The sequence below is a fragment of the Rhinatrema bivittatum genome, chromosome 1 (assembly GCF_901001135.1).
Source record: "Rhinatrema bivittatum chromosome 1, aRhiBiv1.1, whole genome shotgun sequence".
NCBI lineage: Eukaryota > Metazoa > Chordata > Amphibia > Gymnophiona > Rhinatrematidae > Rhinatrema > Rhinatrema bivittatum.
Genome location: NC_042615.1, coordinates 336,532,079 through 336,554,713, shown reverse-complemented (window position 1 = coordinate 336,554,713; position 22,635 = coordinate 336,532,079). Strand labels below are relative to the sequence as shown.

At 41.9% G+C, this 22,635-nt stretch overlaps 1 protein-coding gene across 1 annotated transcript in view; it reads right to left on the bottom strand.

Annotated features, from left to right (window-relative positions):
* Nucleotides 1-22,635, bottom strand: part of SLC4A4 (solute carrier family 4 member 4) — a 782,778-nt gene that overhangs the window by 610,997 nt on the left and 149,146 nt on the right. The window contains exon 5 of the mRNA XM_029598711.1: nucleotides 2,978-3,163. Coding sequence (XP_029454571.1) covers nucleotides 2,978-3,163 — 186 coding nt within the window. The remainder of the gene's footprint in view (nucleotides 1-2,977; nucleotides 3,164-22,635) is intronic.

The window sequence follows — 22,635 nt, the reverse complement described above, 5'->3', positions numbered from 1 at the left end:
AAAGAACTGACAAGATGAACTGCAGACTTACTTTTAGTAATCTGTAAACTATCATTAAAATCAATTATGGTACTTGAACACTGGAGAGCAGCCAATGTAATGTATTTTTAAAAAAGGATTCCAGGGGTGAACCAGGAAACTACAGACTGGCGATCCTGACATCAGTGCTGAAAACAAATGGTTGAAATTATTCTAAAGAATAAAATTACTGAACATATAGATAGACCAAGTCAACATGGATTTAGCCAAGGTAAATCTTGCCTCACTAATTTGCAACATTTTTTTTTAAGACGTGAATAAAACATGTGGATGAAGGTGAGCCATTTGATTTTCAGAAAAAGTGTTTGACAAAGTACCTCATGAGAGAGTCTTGAGAAAAATAAAAAGTCATGGAATAGGAGGCAGTGTTCTATTGTGGATTGAGAACTTGTTAAAAGATAGAAAACAGAAAGTAGGGCTAATGGTCAATTTTCTCAATGGAAAAAGGTAAATAGTGGCATGCCCCAGGGATCTGTATTAGGGCCTCTGCTTTTTAACATTCATAAATAACCTAGAGATCGAAATAATAAATGAGGTGATCAAATCTGATATAAAATTATTCAAAGTTGTTAAATTACAAGAGGATTGTGAGAAATCACATGAGGACCTTGCAAGACTAGGAGACTGGGTATCCAAATGGCAGATGACATGCAAAGTGAAGCATGTAGAGAAGAACACCCAAATTATAGTTACACAATGCAAATTCCAAACTGGTAGTCACCACCCAGAAAAAAGGATCTAGGTGTTATCATGGCTAATATGTTGAAATCCTCTGCTCAGTGTGTGGTGGTGGCCAAGAAAGCAAATAGAATACTAGGAATTATTAGGAAAAGAATGGAGAATAAAACAGAGAATATCATAATGTCTCTGTATTGCTCCATGGTGTGACCATACCTTGAGTATTGCACGGAGTTCTGGTCACTGCATCTCAAAAAAGATATAGCAGAATTAAAAAAGGTACAAAGAAGAGCAACCAAAATAAAGGGACAATGGAACAATGCCCCTTTGAGGAAAGGCTAAAGAGGTTAGGGCTCTTCAGTTTGGAGAAGAGACGGCTGAAGGGAGATATGAGAGAGGTCTATAAAATAATAAGTGGCGTGAAATGGGGAAACAATTCGTTTGTTTACTCTTTCAAAAAGTACAAAGACTGAGACAGTCAAAGAAGTTACTAGGTGATACATTGACAAATAGGAGTTAAGCTGTGCAATATGCCTGAAATGACCATAACACAATTTGCGATAAATTTTGGGAATTGCATTTTGGCCATTTCTGTGTGAGAGCGAGAGAGAGATGAATGATAGGGGTTAGAGTGTAAGCCCTCTAGAGATAGGGAAGTACCACTACCTACTGTTTCTGAATGTAATCTTCTTTGAAGTGGCTAACAAGTTGTGAAAGGCAGAATATAAAACACAAATGTTTTAAAATTAAATATAAAAGATAGATGTGCACATGCACAGATGACTTGCTCTTGAAAGTGAAAAGTGGACTGATAAAGTTCCAATTAAGGGGGTAGTACGGTCAGACAAGCCAACAGTTCCTTCGTTTTCATGAATAGAAACTTACAATCATGCCATACTGTGAGATAGTTATATTAGCTTCTTAGATTTTTCCCACATGAAAATCCTTAGCAGTACAAGTATATTTATTAACACAAACAAGGTTACTCTTAAAAAAAAAAAAAAAAAAAAAAAAAAAGGCAGTACCAGGTCTTACTTTACATTAATCAGAATTTAGGGAGGTTGCATCTTTATTGCACATCATGGTGTTTCCCTTGGCTATTCCTGAAAGATCTGTACATCAACAAGGACTTAAATGTTTAAAAAAAAAAAAAAGACAGCACCAGCATCTGACCTGGTTTGTTTTGTTGCTGGAAAAGCTGTCAATTTTAAAAGCAAAAAAAAAGCTACTGTACTACTGAAACTGCACCACCACTACTTCTTTGGAAAACGAGTTGCAGATTTTCCACATCATTGCTCTTTAAAAGACAACTGATGCCTTCGCAAGTATAATATTCTTATGCTTCAAGTCTGAGCACAACTTGGGTATATCGGCATTGGCCAAAACATTTTTTTTCTTTTTTGCTTTAAATTCTGACTTCTCGGATTTCCTAAGAGCAGTAATTTGGCTGTAAATAAGAGACTATGATTTCTACGTTCTTTATCCATTGCTCTGCTTCTTCCCATGCCTAGTCTATAGAACATCTGTTAGTCCCCCAACCTCAGCCTCAGACATTTGCAACAAGACGAGCAGTGCAGAATCACTGCCTTGAGGATGGTAAAGAGGAGCTTCTCCTCAAGAAACAGTCTGCTGGTTGCAGCATGTGTCCGGATGCTCCCACTCTCACATTTCACCTCATGAATCACAGTCTCATTTTTACACCTGCCACTAAATCTCTCTTTAACCTCTCGCACACCCAGATCATCATTAACCTAGATATTACAAGCTAAAAGGCAGCAAAAGTTTTATTCCAGTAAAATAAATATTTTTTTTTGCTGCTCTGTTTGCCCTATGGACAGCACTAGGATATTTTCAGTGATGAATGTGGATCCGTTTTCACACTGAAGCAGAACTTTTGATACATCTCTCCTGCAGGTTATCCCCTTCCTCTCAGTCAGCCAGAGTATGCCGTTTGACAACATTCCAAACCCAGTACCTTTTATTCTGTCATAAAATGGCTACAGAGTCAAGAAAAATCACATTTACAATGAGCAGCAGAGTAGAGCCAACGGCTAGAGAGGCAGGAGCAAGATAAAATGTTTTTAAAACCCCCATTATTCTTAAAACAATTCAGCACTAGGTTACTGTGGTACCTGCCACTGAGAACTGAAAAGCTGTATTGGTTCGGTACCTATAAAGGAAATTTAAAAAAAATACAACACACTCAAAAGCCAGAACTAAACCCAAACAAATGAATTGCTGCAGAAGGCACTGTACTTACTGAGCGGTTTGAGGATACTGGTGCTGACATCATCAGCATTCTCCGTGTCAGATTTCTCTATGTCCGAATAGTTCTCGGAAGCTTTTTCCCTTTCCTTCCTGTCCCTGTGCCCAGCTCTTCGCCTGTGCCGTCTCCTCCTCCTGAAACTTTTCGGTACATGGACCCCGATGTAGATGGTGTGATGGCCTGTGAAAGAAAACAATTGCATAGTTAGAAAAAAATAAACATCCAATAAAATGTCTCTCTTCTTTGAGGGGGGAAAAGGGGTCCATATTTGAATTTATTATAGTCCACATTTTCACAATAAACATTCCAAGACAGAATATATCTTTCTTCTGCCTCATCCCCCTCCCCCTCCCCAAACCCATCATATTGATCAAAACTGTGTACAATATGCATAAACAAATTTTTAAAAGTCTCAAAAAATATATTGAAGGGGAAGCTGGTAGTTTCATACCGTGTATGACAACTTAAGAACTTTGTTCAATTATGGAGTTTTTGTGAGTTCATTGTATTGATGTAATTGAATTCTACTCACATTTTGGCAAAGTCATTGTGATTTTGGTAAACAAATTAAAAAGCATGAAGAAAGATACAAACAAAAATATATTAAAATTAAAAACAAAAATCTTTTTAAAATGATAACAACTGAATAACTTTAAAAGAGCAAGATTAAGGAAAGAAGAGACAGTTTGAATAGGATAGGGAATACATAATGAAGAATGCTGTGTGTAATGTAGTTAGAAAAGATTTGTATCTGAGGTGACAAATGCTTTTGAAAAGAGGTAGGTTTTTCGTGATTTCTTAAATTCTTTTGAGTTTGAGGTTTGACGAAGGGGTGTAGATAATGAGTTCCATAGTTGTGGACCTGCTACTGAGAATGCGCTTTTTCTTGTGATATTTAGACGTGCTAAACTTATCGATGGAATGCTAGTAAGTTTTTGTTCAAAGATCTTAAATGTCTAGATGGTTTGTAGATCCAAAGGATAGTGCAAAGCCAAATTGAGGATGGGTTGTGTAGTAAAGAATCCACAATGGACAAAATTTTATATAGAATTCTAAATTTAATGGGCAGCCAATGAGGAGTATATAATGTGGGGGAGATGTGATTTTTGATAGATGAACCAGTTAGGATACGGGAAGCTGAATTTTGAATCAGTTGTAAAGGTTTGATTGCAGAGTCGGGAAGTCCCAGGTAAAGGCAGTTACAATAGTCTAGTCCTGAAAAAATTAAGGATTGAAGGACAGAACGGAAATCCCCATAGAACAGAAGTGGACACAAGCGTTTTAAGAGATGTAATTTGTAAAAGGAATTTTTAACTGTTAGAGAAATGTGCTGAATTAGTGACAAGTCAGAGCTGAGTAAAACTCCTAGATTTCGGGCTTTAGTGAGTACTGGTATGGAAATACTGTTTAAAAGAAAGTGTGAAGGAGGATCATTAGAAGAGTTAGTGATTGAGCTAAGGAATAGAATTTCAGTTTTGTCAGGATTTAGTTTTAAGCGGCTGTGGGATAGCCACCTATTAATGGTATTTATATATAAGATTACAGTGGATAGAGTTTCAGTCTATGAAGATTTATAGGGTATAAAAAAAATTGTATGTTGTCTGCGTATATCTTAAATTGGACATTCAAAGCTAAGATATGTGACATAATGGAATTGGATAAATGTTAAAGAGAATAGGTGATAGCAAAGATCCTTGAGGGACACCAGAACAGATAGTATATGGAGCAGAGGAATGTGAACCAATATTAACCTGATAAGTTTGGTTCAATAGGTAAATTTTAAACCAATCGAGTACTGTTGAATTTAGTCCTATGGACTGAAGACTAGATATGAGTATTTGGTGATCTAAAGTGTCGAAAGCGGCTGAAATGTCTAGAAATACCAGTATGAAGTCAGTGTTTGAGTCAAAGCCACCTAAATAGGTATCGAAAGAAGATAAAAGTAGTGTCTCGGTAGAATGACCTTTGCAATGTAGAATTTCATGTTCTGAAAGATATTCGTTTAGCTGGTGCAGAACAGTAGATTCAATGAGTTTTGATAGGGAGGTAAGGGAGGCTATAGGTCGGAGATTAGAGAGGGCTGTAAAACCTAGAGACTTGTTTTTTTGTACAGGGAGAATATGTTTGTTTTAGGGCATCTGGAAAAGTTCTGGACTCTAATGATTGGTTGATTAGTTTGGAAAGATGATCATTAAATACTTCACCCAGGGCCTTAAATAAGGTTCCTGAACAGGGGTTTAAAGGGGAATTTGATTTTTTCTTGCTTAAGAAGAACTTGAAGTAATAATGCATTGTTTATAGGTGTAAAAGTTGACCAGTTGGTTCCTGGTAGTGAACAAGGACATTTTGGAACTGGAAGATTAGAACATTCTTCCGAAATTTTTTGTATTTTGTTTTGAAAATGTTTGGTAATTTGATTACAGGTAAAATTGTTTATATTTGTGTTTGGATTCTGACCGAGAGTGGTAAACTGCAAACTGCAAAAATTAAGCCACAGGATCATTTCTACAGTAAATGCTGTTACATGGAGACTGTATCTGCCTCTGAGCGCAGTGTGTCATGTAAGAGATAAAAGGAGTCATCACTGACATTTCACAAGCCTTGATCAACTCTTATTTTTTCTCAGAGTTGAAGTGGTTTGAGAGAGACAGATTATCTTTATTTTTTTTTCTTTGCCATGCACTTTTCCTCAGTAGTATAATATCCTAAAAATCAACCTGCATTTTATTTAAAAAAATATTAAAATAAATTGGCATAGTGCATTTGTAATAAAAAGATCTACACTCTGAAGGCACTGCACAGTTGTCCAATGGCACACACCTACATGTTCACAAATACTGCATCTAAAGTAAGTAAACTAGTAACGCAGTACTTAAAAGGTTAGAGATGCAAGTACAGGCCCTAGAATATACAGGAAACACAATTCATGAACAATCATTTGTTCTCATGGGAAATCCTCCATGTATCAGCAAATAGGAAATGCCTCAGAAACACAATGGCCTATGAAATGGTGTCAATTGCTTCCTGCTGGTTACTCCAGGGAGAAGTGTCCAGCAGCTTATCTCCAAAGTTACAGCAATGTAAATAAAATACACTAACTCCACCTATTCCCACCCCCCACTATTCCCCTTCCTGTAATAAATTTTAATTTTAAAAAGAAAAAAAAAATAAACCTGTCTCAACTCAGGCACCTCCCTTCAAAAGGGAACAAAAAATAAACTATATAAACAAAAAACGAAATTGTTTAAGCTATTTTCTCTCCTTTTTATCATGTACCAGCTTTGCACATTTATTTATTTATTTAAATTCTTTTAATATACCGATGCTCAAGACAAGTCTTATCGTACCGGTTTACAGTATAACCAGGGGAAACCATTTAACTAAATGAAAGAAAGAAAGTTACAATGAACAGGGAGTACAGTTCAGGATATTTAAGAGAGAAAGTTTAACATAATGTTCCTAAAAGTAATGTAGGAGAGTAACAAGCAAACAATTGATTATAATGGAGAGCTAATTTAACAATTACTATAAAATAAGTAATTTCTAACAACACAGTTCTTTTAGATACTTGGCTACGGAGTCATCAAATAATATAGATACCTTGCAAGCTCTAAATAATTTAGTATGTAATGACAGGAAGTTGGAAGAAGAGAGGTACCAAAGAAACGAACAGTCTGACGCCTGGAATAACCTACCAAAGTAATACTAACAACCAGAACACCGACAGAATCCAAGCATGCCTGGGACAGACATTGGTAAGGAGGGGGAACAGAGAGAGGTGGCTCTGCAGTGAAACAGAAGGCTGAGTCGAATGGGCAAACAAGGTGGGCCAAGAGTTCCTTAGCTGCCAACAAATCCTTTATTACATAAAAATGGAAACCCAAACTGGGCACATGTCCAGTTTTTATAGTAACATAAGAGCATTAGGATTTACCCTAATTATGTTCTCAAGCTGAATAAACTGAAACATATTAAGAAGTAAAAATATAAAACCAAAAGTTGATACTCATTGGCTGAAGTGCCTGGTTTCCTAACTAGATATTCACAACACTAAGAGCTGGTTATGGTAGGGCTGCAGCGGTGGGAAGGGTCATAATTCTACTTTGCAATGCAGACCACTATACTACAGTCCCTATCTAAGCTGGCGATGTGATGATGTGAAATGGCGAAGCAACAACAGGTGTCAATCACTGATAGGAGCACTATGTAAGTGCTGAACATTTTCATTTAAACAAAAAAAAAAAAGAACAAAAAGGCATTTATGTTCATTCCTTGTTTGTTTATTTTCTCTGTTCTATCTCCCCCATTACTGATGATCTAGGAGCCTTTAAGTGCATCTTCAGCTTCAGGGAGAACAGGCAGCTTGGAGTTTCTGCAAATACATATAATGCCAAATAACTGCAAGAGAGCAGCAATAAAAAAAATACATTAGGGATGGTATTTTTCAGAGCCTATTTCCACAGGTAAAATAATGCTTTGCATGTGGAAATGGGCTTTTTTGAAAACTGCCCACCCAATATGCAGGTAACAGTGCCCGCATGGGACCTGTATGCATCTACCTTACCCATAGTGTGAAGAGGAGTTCTTGTGTGTGGAATTTTGAGTTTTGCACACACTTTTCTGCATTTTAAAAAATATACTCCTAATTTCCCACTTCCCCTCCCCCCAAAAAAATTAAACTTACACACATACATTAGCAGGTGTAAATGTATGCAGGTAGTTTCGGTGGAATGATTTTAAAGGGAAAATGCACATGTAACTTGGGGTACCTTATGCATGCATATGATTTCAAATTTATGCAGGCTGTTACAAAATTACCCCCAAATCACAGAAAGAATAAATAAGTAAAAACCAATCCTAAACAATGCAGAAAAGCCAGAAAACTGCAGAAGATGTAAATGCCATTCCTCCAGTAGCTTTGATCACTAGCTCCTGACACAGCACCAGCAGACACGCGTTGACCTAGCCAATTACGGTAGGAGTGGATTGCAGTATATATTTTCTTCAAGAATGTTGGCTGAGGGCTCTTGCTATTTTGAATTTTCCAAGAATATGATTTTGACCATGTCACTTAGTCTTTTTTGAAATGTATGTGTCTGCTCCAGATCTGTGATCAGGAGCAGATCACAGATCTGTACTACTTGGATTTCTGCTGTACTATACCTGCTCTTGACAGTCTCTTCCCCAAGATACTGGGGTTCTTCTACCGCCCAGAAAAGAGAAGAGGGTAAAGACAAAATCTGAAGTGAAGGTGGCATTGTCCAACAGTACTTTGCCCTACATCCCTAGGATGAGGTTATTTGTTGGTTTGTTGGGCTTTTGCTTTAGCGCTTATGGATTTTGTATGGATACTTCTGTAGAAGGCATGCATTGATGAACATGATAGATCCTAACACAGTGGCCTTCCAGGCTTTCCTGCATTGTTTAGATTTTTTTTTTCAATCAAATGCATGCATAAGTTACCCCAGTACCATTGGTCATACTGTGAATCTGAAGAAAAGCTGTGAAACTGAAGACCAAAGAGCATTCTAAGGAAATTAAAGGTAAAGTCATAGACATGCACAAGATAGGAAAAGGTTATAAAATAATATCCGTGCACTTGGATATCCCAGTGAGCACTGCTGGATCAATTGCAAGGAAATGGAAGCTGCATCATACCCCCCCTGACACTGCCTAGACAAGGCCGTCCCTCAAAACGCAGCATCAGAACAAGGAGGAGACTTGTGAATTCACTTGAAGGAGCTACAGATTTCAGTGGCTGAAACTGGAGGTACACCAGTCAGCCATATCAAGAGCTCTACATACAACTTGCCTGCATGGGAAGGTAGCTAGAAAGAAGCCTTTACTGAAGAAAAACCACATCAACACACATCTGGTGTTGCCAGAAAGCATCAAAATGACCCAGCTAAAATGTTACTCTCCCCGTGATGAAGCCGCCACACGGCAAAACACAGAGGTCTTTTGTGTTGGGGATAGAAGATTGTCTCTAAGATTCTCTGTGATTTTAAGACTCATTGGTGATAGAAGATTTATTTGAAAGTGTTTTGAGACACCATCTTTTTCACTATATGGAAGTTACACATGATTCTTCAATCAATGAGATTGATTTAGAGAATATTATTTGCTCAAAGTTTATATGGACATTTATCTGAAAAATTTTGTATGACTGGTTGCTCTATATAGAGATTTTAATAAGTGGATAATGTTAGTATTGTGTTATTTACTACAGTAAAAATAAAAAATTCTTATTTGCTATATTAGAATTATATTATATTTTGTTCCCTCATTAATATATTTTGTAGTGGATAGGGACCATTCATTTAAATATCTTTACTGTCTTGTTTGACACTATATATATATATACTAGCCGTTAAGCCCGTAACAGGCTACATTAAAAAAAAAAAAAATCGGTCCATTTCCTTCCCCCTCCCCCTCCTCCCTCCCACCTCATTCTCCCCTCACCCCTCCCCTCAGTCACTCCCTCCCCCCCCCCCCCTCAGTCACTCCCTCCCCGGATGGCACAAACAGAAGATCTCAGGGGGAGATCCCTCCCTCCCTCGCATGCGCCGCTACTGCTCCTCACCGCCGCCCCTCGCCTCCGCTGCCCCTCGCCGCCGCCGCTCCTCCCAGCGCCATTTTTGTTATGGGCAAGCTCTGGCCAACGTGCTCGCCCGCGCATGCGCGGTAGAGCTGCTCTCTACTGCGCATTTGCGGCACGTCGGTCAAGCTTCATTTATTAGGTTGATATATGATATATACACACACACACATTATTTTATTATACATATATACACACACACATACGCAAAGCATTTAAAGATTCTCCTCTTTTTTATTTTTTTTAGATGAAGCAGATAATTTCTGAGTCCAGGAACATGATCACTAATCTCCAACAATAATAGTGTCCACTGTAAAACTAGCTCAGTTATCGCTTCACAAGGAAGAACAGTGCTGTTTTTTTTACTTGCACACAGAACTTTTGCTTTTTTTCATCTCTTTCCAAGTGGTAGGCACAGTGCGACGAATCTGCAGGGATATTTTCCAAAACATACAGAGTCTTCATGACCAATAATTTAATGCAACACTTCTGCCAGATGTCTGTTCAGTAGACAGCTACAGGCTACAGAGGAATTTGACGATGTGCTGCTGCTAATTTTTATTTGATGAGAATGAAGAGTAGGAAGAAAAGAAAGGGAGCTGGAAGTATTTAAAGGAGGAGACAGACTCAGGGATGCTGCAAAAGGTGGACAAGATAGGAAACTGGCCAGAGTACCAAGAAATAATTGCAGCAGTAGTGCAGGAGGACAGAAGAAAAAGGGGCGAGTCACACACCACTCTGCGCCCTTCCTGATATGTCTCTGAGATGGGCAGCTCGCTTCCTGGGGCTGGCCAATAGCAGCGCATCCACTTCCAAAATTGTGGCAAACACAGAAGCCATAAAGCCAGCCAGGAAAGTGTCTCAAGGGGTGGGGGAGGTGAGGAGGCACCAACAATTTTCTGTCAAACTTACTTCTGAAAGATTTGTACATCTTTAGTCACCTATGTCAAGATTTGCAACTCATGGGTCGACCCCATGAACTGCTTGCATTTACCCCCAGTGCTGCTCAAGCTGTAAAGGCCCCAGCCCTGCTGGTGGCTCCGATACTGCTCCACGATGCCATACTCCTGCTCCTCCCCACAGTTCCCCTAGGCGCACGGCGCCTCTTAAAGGGCCCGCAGTGGGAAATGTGCCACGGTGTCCTAGGATGACATCAGCCTTTCTGCCTCACCTCAGCAATGGGGGCTCCTGCATTGTAGTGTAGGTTGCCAGTGTTCCTGCTTCACGTGCTTTGTCTTCCAACCTTGCCTCATTCAGCCTGGTTTTCTCCAGCCATCCTTGTCCAGCCTTGCCCTGTTCTGTCATGTCCATCTCATCCATTGTCTTCTGTGTGTCTACATCTCCTCTGGCCTCTCTTGAGCTTGACCTCTTGCTTGGACCTGACCACGATTGGCTGCCATCTGGACCTGACCACTCTTATTAGCTGCCTGCCTCAACCTTGGCCTGTTCCCACGCCGTTAGTCCACTTCCTGCCCTGACCCAGTGCGTCTCTGGACTGTAGCTATCTTCTCCACCCTAGGGCTCTGCCTAAGTCCTGCCGGCCACCAGAACCCAAGGGCTCAACCTGCAGGGGAGGCGGCTAGTAAAGGTGAAGCTCCAGACTGTCCCCGCTACAAGGACATGTTCACCAGCCACTGGAATAGGCTTCGTGGGTACACCCTCTAGGATGTGTCAACTACCCCACAGCACAAAGGGCTCACCATCCACCATGCAATTTTCAGCACTATCTGATTAATAGCTGTGGACAAGGACGGGTAAATCTTCCACCCATCTACTCCTCAGGCTTATACTGCGAGATCCAAAAAGGTTTTCTGTCAAGTCCTCCTGCCCACATGTATAAGAAGATTTGTATTCTTACATTTGATTTGTAACTGAAAGGAGGCAGCTATTTATAATTGATATGACCTGTCTTGTGCATGTTTGAATGTGTAGTCTTTGTTTAAATGATACATTTGAAGAGCCGATCTAGTGGCATAAGGAAAATATGACATGTGCCATGTGGAAGCCCTGGATTAGATGCCCAGGCCAGGATTCTGCTTTAAGTATACTGTTCACAGCACCTAGTGGGGGTGAGGGGGCCTATCAGCCATCACTCCACAGCAAGCCTGATTCTAACTCCACACCAATTGGGTACCAGAGGAAGCTGCAGTTTGTGGCCCCTGGCAGAGGACTTGCTGTGATACCTGGATTGAGATGAGAAAAGGGATATATATATATACACATAGGGGAAATGAAAATCCAGGTAGTTGCAAACGAGGGCTCATGGGGATGTAGCCCAGCGGCTAGTTTTGAATAAGCTGCAGGAGAGCTGACAGCAGAAGCTGTTTCTACTGGTGGGAAAGGTGGTCAAATTTGGAAAGTGTGCTCAACTCCAGCAAAGGAATTTGTTGGAGGACGACCTATTCCTGTGTATGTACTTTTTGGCATTAGGAGGAGGTAAACTGAGACCTTGAAATAATCCTGTGTGTAGTTATAAGCTTTACATTTTTAATTTAATTTTATCTGTGCATGCTCCTCCCTACTCCAGTGGCTGATGCTTTATCCAAACCCTGGGCTGTCACTGTTCCTCCCAGCTCTGGCAACTAATGCTTTTACTGACTCAAGGTCCACATTGCTCCTTATAGGCATTGGTATAGGGCACCAAATGCCAACTCTTTAAAAAGCTTTTCCCCTCTCTTTGACCACCCCCGTTCCTATCCCAGAACCCACGGATGTAAGTTTTTTCCAAGCATGGGCCCGATGACCTCGTGGCCATCTTTCAACCACACTAACAAATAAGGCAAGCTCAGGACTTCTGAATGGGACATGTGCTCACAGGCCCGGTCTCAGCTCACTTCCTGCAGGGATTCCCTTGGTAACAGGAAGCCATGCAGGAAGAGGGGGGCGGGCAGGTGATCCATGGCCAAGCCTATGAGCACGCATGCTGGCTCAGAGGTCCTGTGCTCACTTTACTTACCAATGTGGCTGAATAATAGCTGCAATATTCCAACTTCTCTGCTCCATGGAGAACAACTTTCAAGAGCAGCCAGGCGAGGGTAGGTCTAAAGAAATGGGGAGTGATGAGGACGAAGACTTGGAAAGGGATTGTTGCAATAGTTCATCTCTCTGTTTGCCCAATAGTTATATCTCAGTGCTAAAGTTATAACATGCCGCAGTTAGGATTTTTGACTGGTAGGAAGCAAGGTGATCATATAACAGCAATTTTGTTTAATCTTCATTGGCTCCCTGTGAAATGGAGAACATAATTTAAGAAAATGGTAAGCCTATTATATAATGATCACCTATGTTCATTAGTTGAACTAATGAGAAAATATTCTCCAAACCATTTACTTCATTCTTCCACATCCAAATTATCGTCAGGGTCTGACTAGGAAAGGAACATGACTCAGTAGCCATGCTGTTAACTCAGCTTTAATAAAAAATAAAAAAAAAAGGCCAAAAAACAAATGTCCCCCTGTCTTTCAACTGCAGGAGAGGCAATCAACAGAAACAGAAATGTATTTTCCCCTTATCGGGTACAAAGAGAAGAGATCCAAACTGGGTAACAATAGCCTAGCACAACCCTCTACAGACTCTCAGCTTTACACTTAGAAGAACCTTGTGCCAGTAAGAAAGTCCTTACTGGAGAGCACTTAAACACAACTGGGTAACCAGGGTGGTTCTGTCTTTGAGAACCTGGTTGGGCATGGCCCAGCCCTCCAGGCCTGGAAAAACAACAATATTAGTTGTTTTCCTCATTCTCCACCATCCAGAATAGCATATATGCAGAGCTTCCACCCACCACCGCTTCAGCCAGCATTTCAATTCTGCAGGCGTCTTACAGCACAAAAGTTGTAGGTTGCAAACTATATGGAGCAAAGCTTTTTCTTTTGCAGTTCATAAATGTGGAATTCTTTGCCAGCAGAAGTGCATGCAATGACAAATGTGAAAAGGAAGAAGATTAAGGCACTGCATATTCAGGAAGCTTTTAATCATGTTTTTTATTTTTCTGATATGCAATTGTTTTATTATATTTTGTCACAAATACTTTGTGAATGAGTTCTGTACTCCACACTGAACATGTATGGATATTTGTGGAATATTAAGTAAAGCTAAATACATTAAAAAAGGGAGATGGGATTGAGGAGTAAAATAGAGGAAGGGAAGATATCCCCCCTATTTCTGGACTGTTAGTTCCCTGCTTCCTGGTGTGGCATGTTCTGAAATTTCTGCTTGGGGGTCTAGAACTTGAATTTACACCACAGGTTTCCCCCCCTCCCTTTCCCCTGGTGCTGACAGCAGGACAGTAGCGCCAGTGGCCCAGCCTATCTAATGCAGTCCTCCAAGTTCACTGGCACCTCCCCTGAGATCCAGGCAGATCACCTGTTTGAATCATGCATGCTTCACAGATCTCTATGCACCACCAAGGGTTTTAAATCACTGAGAAGCTTGGTGCTGAATTAGCCTTGATTTGCCCTTAGTATACCATCCGTTTTCTCTGGTGGTTTATTTGTGTGTATGGGAGCTCGGCTTTCCTTTGTACCTATTTGCTTTGTGGATATTTAACACTTTTCTATACCAACCTTCATGAATAAATTCAAATCAAATCGGTTTACATGTAACAAGGGGTAGAACTTAATCAACCATTTAACAAGAGGCAAAAGTTACATATAACAATATATATTATATAATATATAAATATATATTTAGGGGAGGAACCTATGTAAGCAACTGTTCCTCGATTTGGTTGGCCTGGTGCACATCACAGTTCAATATACACCAGTGCTGGTTGCTGTCTGGTTGATTTTGCAAATTGTTGCTTACTATAATAAAAATTGCTTTACAATAAATCACCGAGTTAGGTTTGAACCATATGGAAGAAGGTAGGCAGTGCCAGAGGAATAGGAAGTACATCAACCACAGCAGGCAGGTGGGCTCCCAGGAGGCGAGGGAGGCTCTGGCAGTGGCATGGAGGGTCAGATGTGTTTAGGGGTTCAGCCAGTTTAGCTACATGAGGTCATTGCAGCAAGACATGTGGGAGCTGACAAGAGAGATCAGCCAAGATGGAGAAGCTGTTAGGTAGATTGTCAGGGGCAACAGTGATGGTATCTGCTACGGGGAGGAGCCCCATAGGGAACAGAAGCACCAGGCTGGACTCAGATGCACAAACACGCTGGGGTAGATTTTATAATTATGCGCGAGCGCGAACAAAAGTACGCTGGATTTTATAAGATACGCGAGTAGCCGTGCGTATCTTATAAAATCCGGGGTCGGCGCGTGCAAGGGGGCGCACATTTGTGCAACCTGCGCGCGCCGAGCCCGGCCCCCGCACCTTCCCCACCCCCCCCCCGACCCTATCTAAACCCCCCCCCCCACACCTTTTGTTGGCAGAATTACGCCTGCTGAAAGCAAACGTAAATCTGCTGGCGCGCCATCACCCAACCCGGGGGCTGGTCCGGAGGCCTCGACCACGCCCCCGGGCTGATGCCATGCCCCAGGTCCCGCCCCCTGACCCCGGACACACCCCTCCCCACCCCTTTTACAAAGCCCCAGGACTTATGCGCGTCCCGGGGCTTTGCGCGCGCGCGCCAGCGGCCTATACAAAATAGGCGCGCGAGGGCCCTGCGCGCGTAAATCCAGCTAGTGTGGTCCACCAAAGGTGGCAGTAGAGAACAGATTAGATGGCAACAGTGTGACCCTAGGCATAGGAGACCCGTCCCACAATGGTGGTGTAAGGCCCCCGATGCAGATGTCCAGTAAGGCACTGTAGGAGAGACAGACTTGCAGATGTTATAACACACTCCCTGGTAGCTGAGTAGATAGAGTTCCCAATGAGCAGTAGAGAAAGGATAGGTATTAACAGTCTGTAATCCTCAGCAGAGGAGACTCGTTCCACAATGGTGGTGTAGGGCCTGATGCAGATGGGCAGCCAGGAGCTGTAGATGGACAGACTGGGAGAAGTTGTACTCACTCTCTGTAGCTGATAGGTAGTGTTCCAGCAGGTTGAAGAATTGGTGGCAGGCACCAGGATAGACACACAGGCCCTCGAGGAGTGAATACCTGTATTTAGGATAGGCACCTGGAAATAAGCAAAGGGCCCCCGAAGAGCGGATACCCAGGTTAGTAGAACCCCGGAGGGTGAAGGTGGCTTCCAGCAGAGTAGAAGCAGCAGAGCAGCTTTAGACCGGAGCGAATCCAATCTGTTGCTAACTCAGCGACAGTCAGCAAATGGGCAACCTTTTGAATATGGAAGCAGTGAAGTCACTAGAGGGGGACGCCCCCGAGGTTCGCGCCAACACTGCTACAAGATGTGAGGCGTGCGCGTGCCCTAGGAGGCCTCAGGTCAACATGGTGGGACACCGCGCCAGAGTGGCTCCGAGGAAGCCGGAGGTGAGGCAAGAAGACGCTACGGACACCATTCTCCAGAGGCTGGTGGAGAAGGCTGAAATAGAGGTGAGGCATGTCGGGCATAGCAGTCTGAGACCGACGGACGCAACAGAAGCTTCTAGCATGGGGGCAGAAGGGGGAGAGCACAAAAGGTGAGTGAAAGATCTGGCAAAGGCAGAAGCCAGGAGAAGCTCTGGGCCAGTTGGGGGGGGGGGGGAGGAGAAGAGAGCAGACAAATTTAGGAGGGTGAAAGATCAGGAATTTGGGTATGAGGAGTAGGGGAGAGGCTAGAACTTTGTGATTGGGGAAGAAGAGCTGGAAAGTAGCTAGGAGGGAGAAGGAGAGTGGGAAATTCACCACTAAACGGGGAGGGAAGAGAGAAAACTCAGCAACTTGGGAGGATAGGAAGCAGGAACTCAGTTATTGGGTGGAAGGGAGAAAAGAGCAAACATGGGATGGGGTGAGGCAGATAGAATAGGGAATGAAAAGGGAGAACCAGGCTATACTGGTGATCAGATGAGAGGAGAGGGTGAGACACAGAATGGGGGAGCTTTCAAAGGATTGGAGGAAAGGGGAAACCAAGTCTGGGATGGGTGAAACAGAAAGAGAATCCACAATGGAGAGAGGGAGAACTCTTTATGAGGAGAGGGAGAAGGAGAGACAGAGGATCCAGAAAAGGAAAGAGGGTGAGAGAACACTATATAGGGTGGAGAGTGATGAAGAGGGAAAAGGTAGATTGATAGAGTATGAGAGCGAGAACTAGGGATCCAAGGAGAAAGGGGCAAAAGATTATGAAGGAGAGGCAGAGACTCTGATTAGGTGGGGACTTGGGGATGGGAGGGAGAATGTGTACTAAGGAGGGTAGGTATTCAGAGACAGGGGGAGAACAGGGATTAGTTGATTAAAATGGGATCTATTAGCTGGACTGGGGTGTGAGACAGGGTGGGTAGGGGGTGGAGAGATATTGTGAAGAACCTGGAGGGGCTGGAAAGGAATAGGTGCATGAAGGACATGAGAATGTAGAAATGGGCTAAGATGAAGCAAAAGGAGGAAATGGGAGACAGAAGAAAGGGGCTGAATGCTTGGAGCGGATAAGTGACAGGGAAGGACCAGAGGCTGGTGAGGGGATGAGTCAGAGGAATGTAGATTAGGACTAGAGAGGGTGGAAATGGAATAGGGAGCGGGTGAAAGTGAGAGAGGGAATAGGATGCTGAGAAAGGAGTGGGGGGGGGGGGACTGGCTGATAGATAAAAGTGAAAAAAAAAAAAAAAGAGTGAAACTGAGGCCTTGAGAGTGAGGAAGAAAGAAGTGGAGAAAAAGAGATGAAAGGGAAAGATCAATTTGACAGATGTGAGTAACCTAGGGATCTCACTTGACCCAGACCTATCACTGAACCTATAGGTAAAAGCAGTAGTTTGAAACACTTTTATAAATGATGCATCTTGAGACGGTTAAAACCATATTAACCACCGGCTGATTTCTGTACCATTTTACAGTCTCTTGTTCTCACAGGCTTAGACCGCTGAAGTTCATTACACATAGGTAAGGGACCTTCATTTCTGGCTTTTATCATTTTTTCCTGGGAATTAATCAGGGTTTATTATGACAAGAACAAAGCCAGGAGAAAAATCAGTTGGGGGGGGGGGGGGGGGAGAAGCATGCATGCCTCATTGTTCTGGGTAAAATGTGGGAGTTTTATTTTGGTTGACAGAAACCAGGACAATAGACATCAAGCAGCTTCTCTAACTCACCCAGTCAGCAGCATCCCTCTCTCTCCCCACATCTCTGAGAATCTCCCTCTTCCCCACTATTGGAGCAGCATTCATCCTTATGAGCGGTGGCTCCAGGCTTCTCCTCTTCTTCAGCAGCACGCTTACTGAGGTTTTTTTGCTTTTATACAGGGCTAGGGAGCCCGCCGGGAAGTGTTTCTGTTGGGCATTGGGCGCCTGGCTAGAGGGGAAGGCAGGACATGAAATGCCATACCAGCGGCACTGATGGGCGAGTACTGTTGCTGCTGGGGGGGGGGGGGCAGGATTTGAAACACTGCAAAGTGCTTTGTGCTATACTGGCTTCCAGCAGTTGCTGGAGGCCTTGGGACACTTCATCTGCAGCTCTGGAGCTGCTCTTTAATCAGCCTAAAATGAAGGTGAAAACTGATTTTAAACAGATTGTCACTTTCAAAAAAAATCCAGGAATTTGTGGGTGAAAAAAAATGGTTTCAACTAAAAACCAAGGACCATATATATAGGGTTGCCTGGATCAATATTTATGGGTTTTACAGGTAGTGCAGAATGCTACAAGTGAGGGTACTTAATAGGAAGTCACCCCAGTGTTACACTTTCTACATTGATTGCCTATCAGCTAGAAAATGAAATTTAAAATTCTAACCCTAATACAGGAAGTATTGAGTGGGGAAATTTCTGTACATGTGAGTGCACTACTTAAAATTTACAAACCTTCAAGAATGCTCAGATATGCAGGGCAGAATTTACTAGATGTTCCCTTGGTGCAACTTGTTTGCCTGGAAGAAGCACTCAAGGTTTCAGAGTAGTAGGTACACAACTAAGGAGTGCACTTCCTGATAAGAGGCATCAAATGCACACATTCAGAGAGAAATTAAATTAATAAAAATAAACTTTAAAAAAAAAATATTTGCAGAATACAAGTAATTCAAGAAATACTTGAACAGAAACTAGAGAGAAGTTATCTTTAACAAGAAAATATATGCTCTGTGTAAAGGCCACAATTAGGGGAACATTAAATGTAAATAATCCGAAAATCAATGAAATTGACCTCAACCTTGTGAAGTAGCTTCCTTATCTTGCAATGGATCAAAAGAAAATAAACTTAGAAGCACTCAATTTTATAACTCTTGCCAAGAAATCAGAGTTGAAAAGTAGCATCTAATGCTAATCTTCTTTGTCTTTTCTGAAAGAATGGTATCCACCTACTCAATGGATTTTGTCACATGAGACGGCTGAGGGTGGATATGATAGAGGCTCTTCTTACAGGCCTACCCTGATGCCAATCAAACCTAAACCCCTTCATGGCGTCCAGCCCTGCTACCCTCTAATAATGATGTATCTCAAGGAAACGTTATCTTTATAATCATTGAAATGTTGTTGCTTTAATGTTTTTGAATATAGTTCCTATCTACTTTCTTTCTCTCCTTTACGCTCTGCAACCTTTATTTCTTCACGCTACTTTGCACTTGCTCTCACCCACCCCCTCTCTCCTTTTTCTATTCCTACTCCCCTTCCTCTATCCCTGTTATTTTGTAATTTCTCTTTCCTCGCTAGAAGAGTTGATTGTAAACCGGCATATGTCCTATGAATGTCGGTATATCAAAAGTTAATAAATAAATAAAAATAAATAAATAGGTGTTTAAAATCATGAGAGGTCTAGAAAGGGTAGATGTGAATCGATTATTTACTCTTTTGGATAATAGAAAGACTAAGGGGCACTCCATGAAGTTAGCATGTGGCACATTTAAAACTAATCGGAGAAAGTTCTTTTTCACTCAACGCACAATTAAACTCTGGAATTTGTTGCCAGAGGATGTGGTTAGTGCAGTTAGTATAGCTGTGGTTAAAGGATTGGATAAGTTCTTGGAGGAGAAGTCCATTACCTGCTATTAATTGAGTTGACTTAGAAAATAGCCACTGCTATTACTAGCAATGGTAACATGGAATAGACTTAGTTTTTGGGTACTTGCCAAGTTCTTATGGCCTGGATTGGCCACTGTTGGAAACAGGATGCTGGGCTTGATGGACCCTTGGTCTGACCCAGTATGGCATGTTCTTATGCTCTTCCCCAGAGAAGACTTCGCATGGAGGTTAAAGAAAAAGATCGCACTTTCAAGCTTAATTGGCCTCCAAAACATAAGCAGCCAAAAGACTAGCACTAGGACACTCTCCCTCAAACAATCCTGTATGTACAGTCTAATAAATGATCCCCTTTCAGTTGAATTATATCAATTAAAAAATTAGAAACATTCCCCTCCATCCTCCCCAGTAAGAGATAATATACCTTAGATATATCAGAAACTTCAAAAGGGGATCTTTTAAAACCTTGATAGGAGATTTGTTTAAAAAAATTCTAAGAGACAGAGAACATAAAAGGACAATTTATAATAGCAAATTAGATCTCCTAGCAAAGCCAACCCCGTTATCCAATTTATTATGCAATTGCCTCTGATCAGAGCTAGAAGAGTTCTGTAATGTGACAATTTGTTTTTCCATAACTTCAATCTTCTTAAAATGTTCAGGAATTTTTTTAAAGAGCTATCATATTGAACATTAAATTTCTCAAAGGAAGTCCATTAACTGCTATTAATCAAGTTTACTTAGGGAATAGCCACTGTTATTAATTGCATCAGTAGCATGGGATCTTCTTAGTTTTTGGGTACTTGCCAGGTTCTTGTGGCCTGGTTTGGCCTCTGTTGGAAACAGGATGCTGGGCTTGATGGACCCTTGGTCTGACCCAGCATGGCAATTTCTTATGTTCTTATCAGTACAACATACCGAGCAAGGAGACCAGAGGAAGTCTTAACGAATCCCGCCTAAAGTCTCTGAATTGGGAGGTACTTTTTTTTTTTTTTTAAACTTACCTGGGTTCAGTGCTTACCGGCTGAGTACAGAGATGGTCTCCGGCTGCGGGGGTGGAAGAGGGCTTTGGCCATCACTGCCTCGCTCTGCTTCCTGCACCCGCTGCCTTTCAGCTGCTTAAGCAGCAAAGTCCATGCCAGGAACTGGCTACTGGACCAAGGCACACCGCTGAGGCATCTCTGAAATCGCCTCAGGAATTCTCAACTGAGGGAGGGACCTTTAGGTATCACCACAGGAGAGTGGAGCTCAAATTTTTTCTCCAATTTAAAATGTAGAATTTCTCCTTCCAAAGAGTACAGCGATCCCCATAGGGAGAGGTACATCCATCATCTGCTGAAGACAGAGAAATACTGAAAGGCTGAGGTCACTGCAGGGGTGTATCTAGGGTGATCTCAGCTTTGAAATCGTACTCAGTGTCCATCTGCTGGCAGGGGAGCATAACCCATTGGTCCTGAATCCATTTGGTTACACACTAGGAAATAGTGCTCTTATATTACGGCAAGTTTGCAACATAGGTTCCAATTTCTTTTTTTGTAGGGTTTTGTTTTGCTTCACAAAGTGTATAATAGTGAAAGCAGTTTGTATTTCTGTTACTGAGGGGACACCTGAATTTGAATATATTATTTTGTGTGATGAGATCTGTAAGGGGACCCACAATTCTGCCCCTTACTGTTAGAGTTGCCTTTAACTATAATGGCCTCAGTAGTCTCAGACCTGGTGTGCCAGTAGTGTAAATCAATGGACCCTGCCTCTTTGTGTCAATGTCTGTGTAAACAGGTGTGTTTTAGGGACGTTTGGCACTACCCAATGGGAATTGCCATAGAATTGATTAAAAAAACTCTTGCACCCATGTGATGCAGGAGGGAGAGGAGTGTGCCTTTCCAACAGGAAGGTGCTGGTGGTCAGTAGAGTTCCTATCCCGAGAAGATGGCTGAGACCCAGTGCTGGAGTTCACAATTCTTCAAGGAAGGAGGAAATATTATCTTGGGGTCATGGAGGGATCCCTAAGAGTGTTCCAGAGAAGTGTACATGTCAGAAAGAGATGCAAAAACTATCCTTTGGGGAGTTCAAAGTAAAACTGCCTGACAGAGGAGGGTCCTACAGAGTTGCCGGCTGAAAAGGAATCAGCTAGAGGCTCATCCGAGTGTAAAAAAAGGAGAGAAGTATCAGAGAAGAAGAGAGGAGAGCTGCATACTAACTGGTATCTAGGGAAAGGTAAGACGAAAGAGTCCTTGCCCTAGAGAGCTTGCCTGCCAAGGTGTGCAGTATTTTTGCTACTGAAAGAGACCAAGAATTATTTTTGTGCTTTTGGATTTTTTTTTTTTTTTTTGCTGGTCGATACACTAGCCACTGGTGTATCACTACTTTTGAACTTCTGCTTGCTCATCAGAATTGTTGTTTTAACAATCTCGAGGCTGAGTGGTATTTTCTAGATTGGACTGTTGTGTGGAAAAACCCCAGTGAGGGGGAACAAAAACAAAAAAACAACCTCTGCCTTGGAACAGAGACTTTTTTCCCCAGTTCAGGAGCTTGGGGCCTCCTCTAGGCCATGAGACTCCCCATGAGACCCTGGTGCCTGGAATCAGATCAGGGCAGGTGTTAAGAGTTGTAAGGGGAAGCACCCTGGTGCAGTTGCTGGGGGAATTTCTGTGTATGCAGTGTGTGTGTTACAGATTTGGAGCTGCATGGTTTATATTGAGATTCTTGCTATAAATGTTAACATAAATTGATGCCACTTTGCTGCTGATTGTTCTCTCTCACTGTTTTCTACTTCTGTTAATTTAACTGGGGGTTGCTTGTTGGGTAATACAACATGGCACCTGTCCACCAGCGGCTTTCATTTGTCTTATTTCCACACACGAAACTATTCTGCTCCACCCTGTATAAATTTCACTCACATCTCCATAAAGAATAATTGGTCGAATGAGGCTATCAAATAATTTTAAATGTAGTTTTGCTAGGAAATTAAAACTGAGTGGGGCTTTTTTTTTTTTTTTTTTTTTTTTTTTTTTAATTGCATACAAGGCTCTTGGAACTTTTTCTTGTAGTATCTTCTATAATCAGTTTAAATGCAGGGGGCT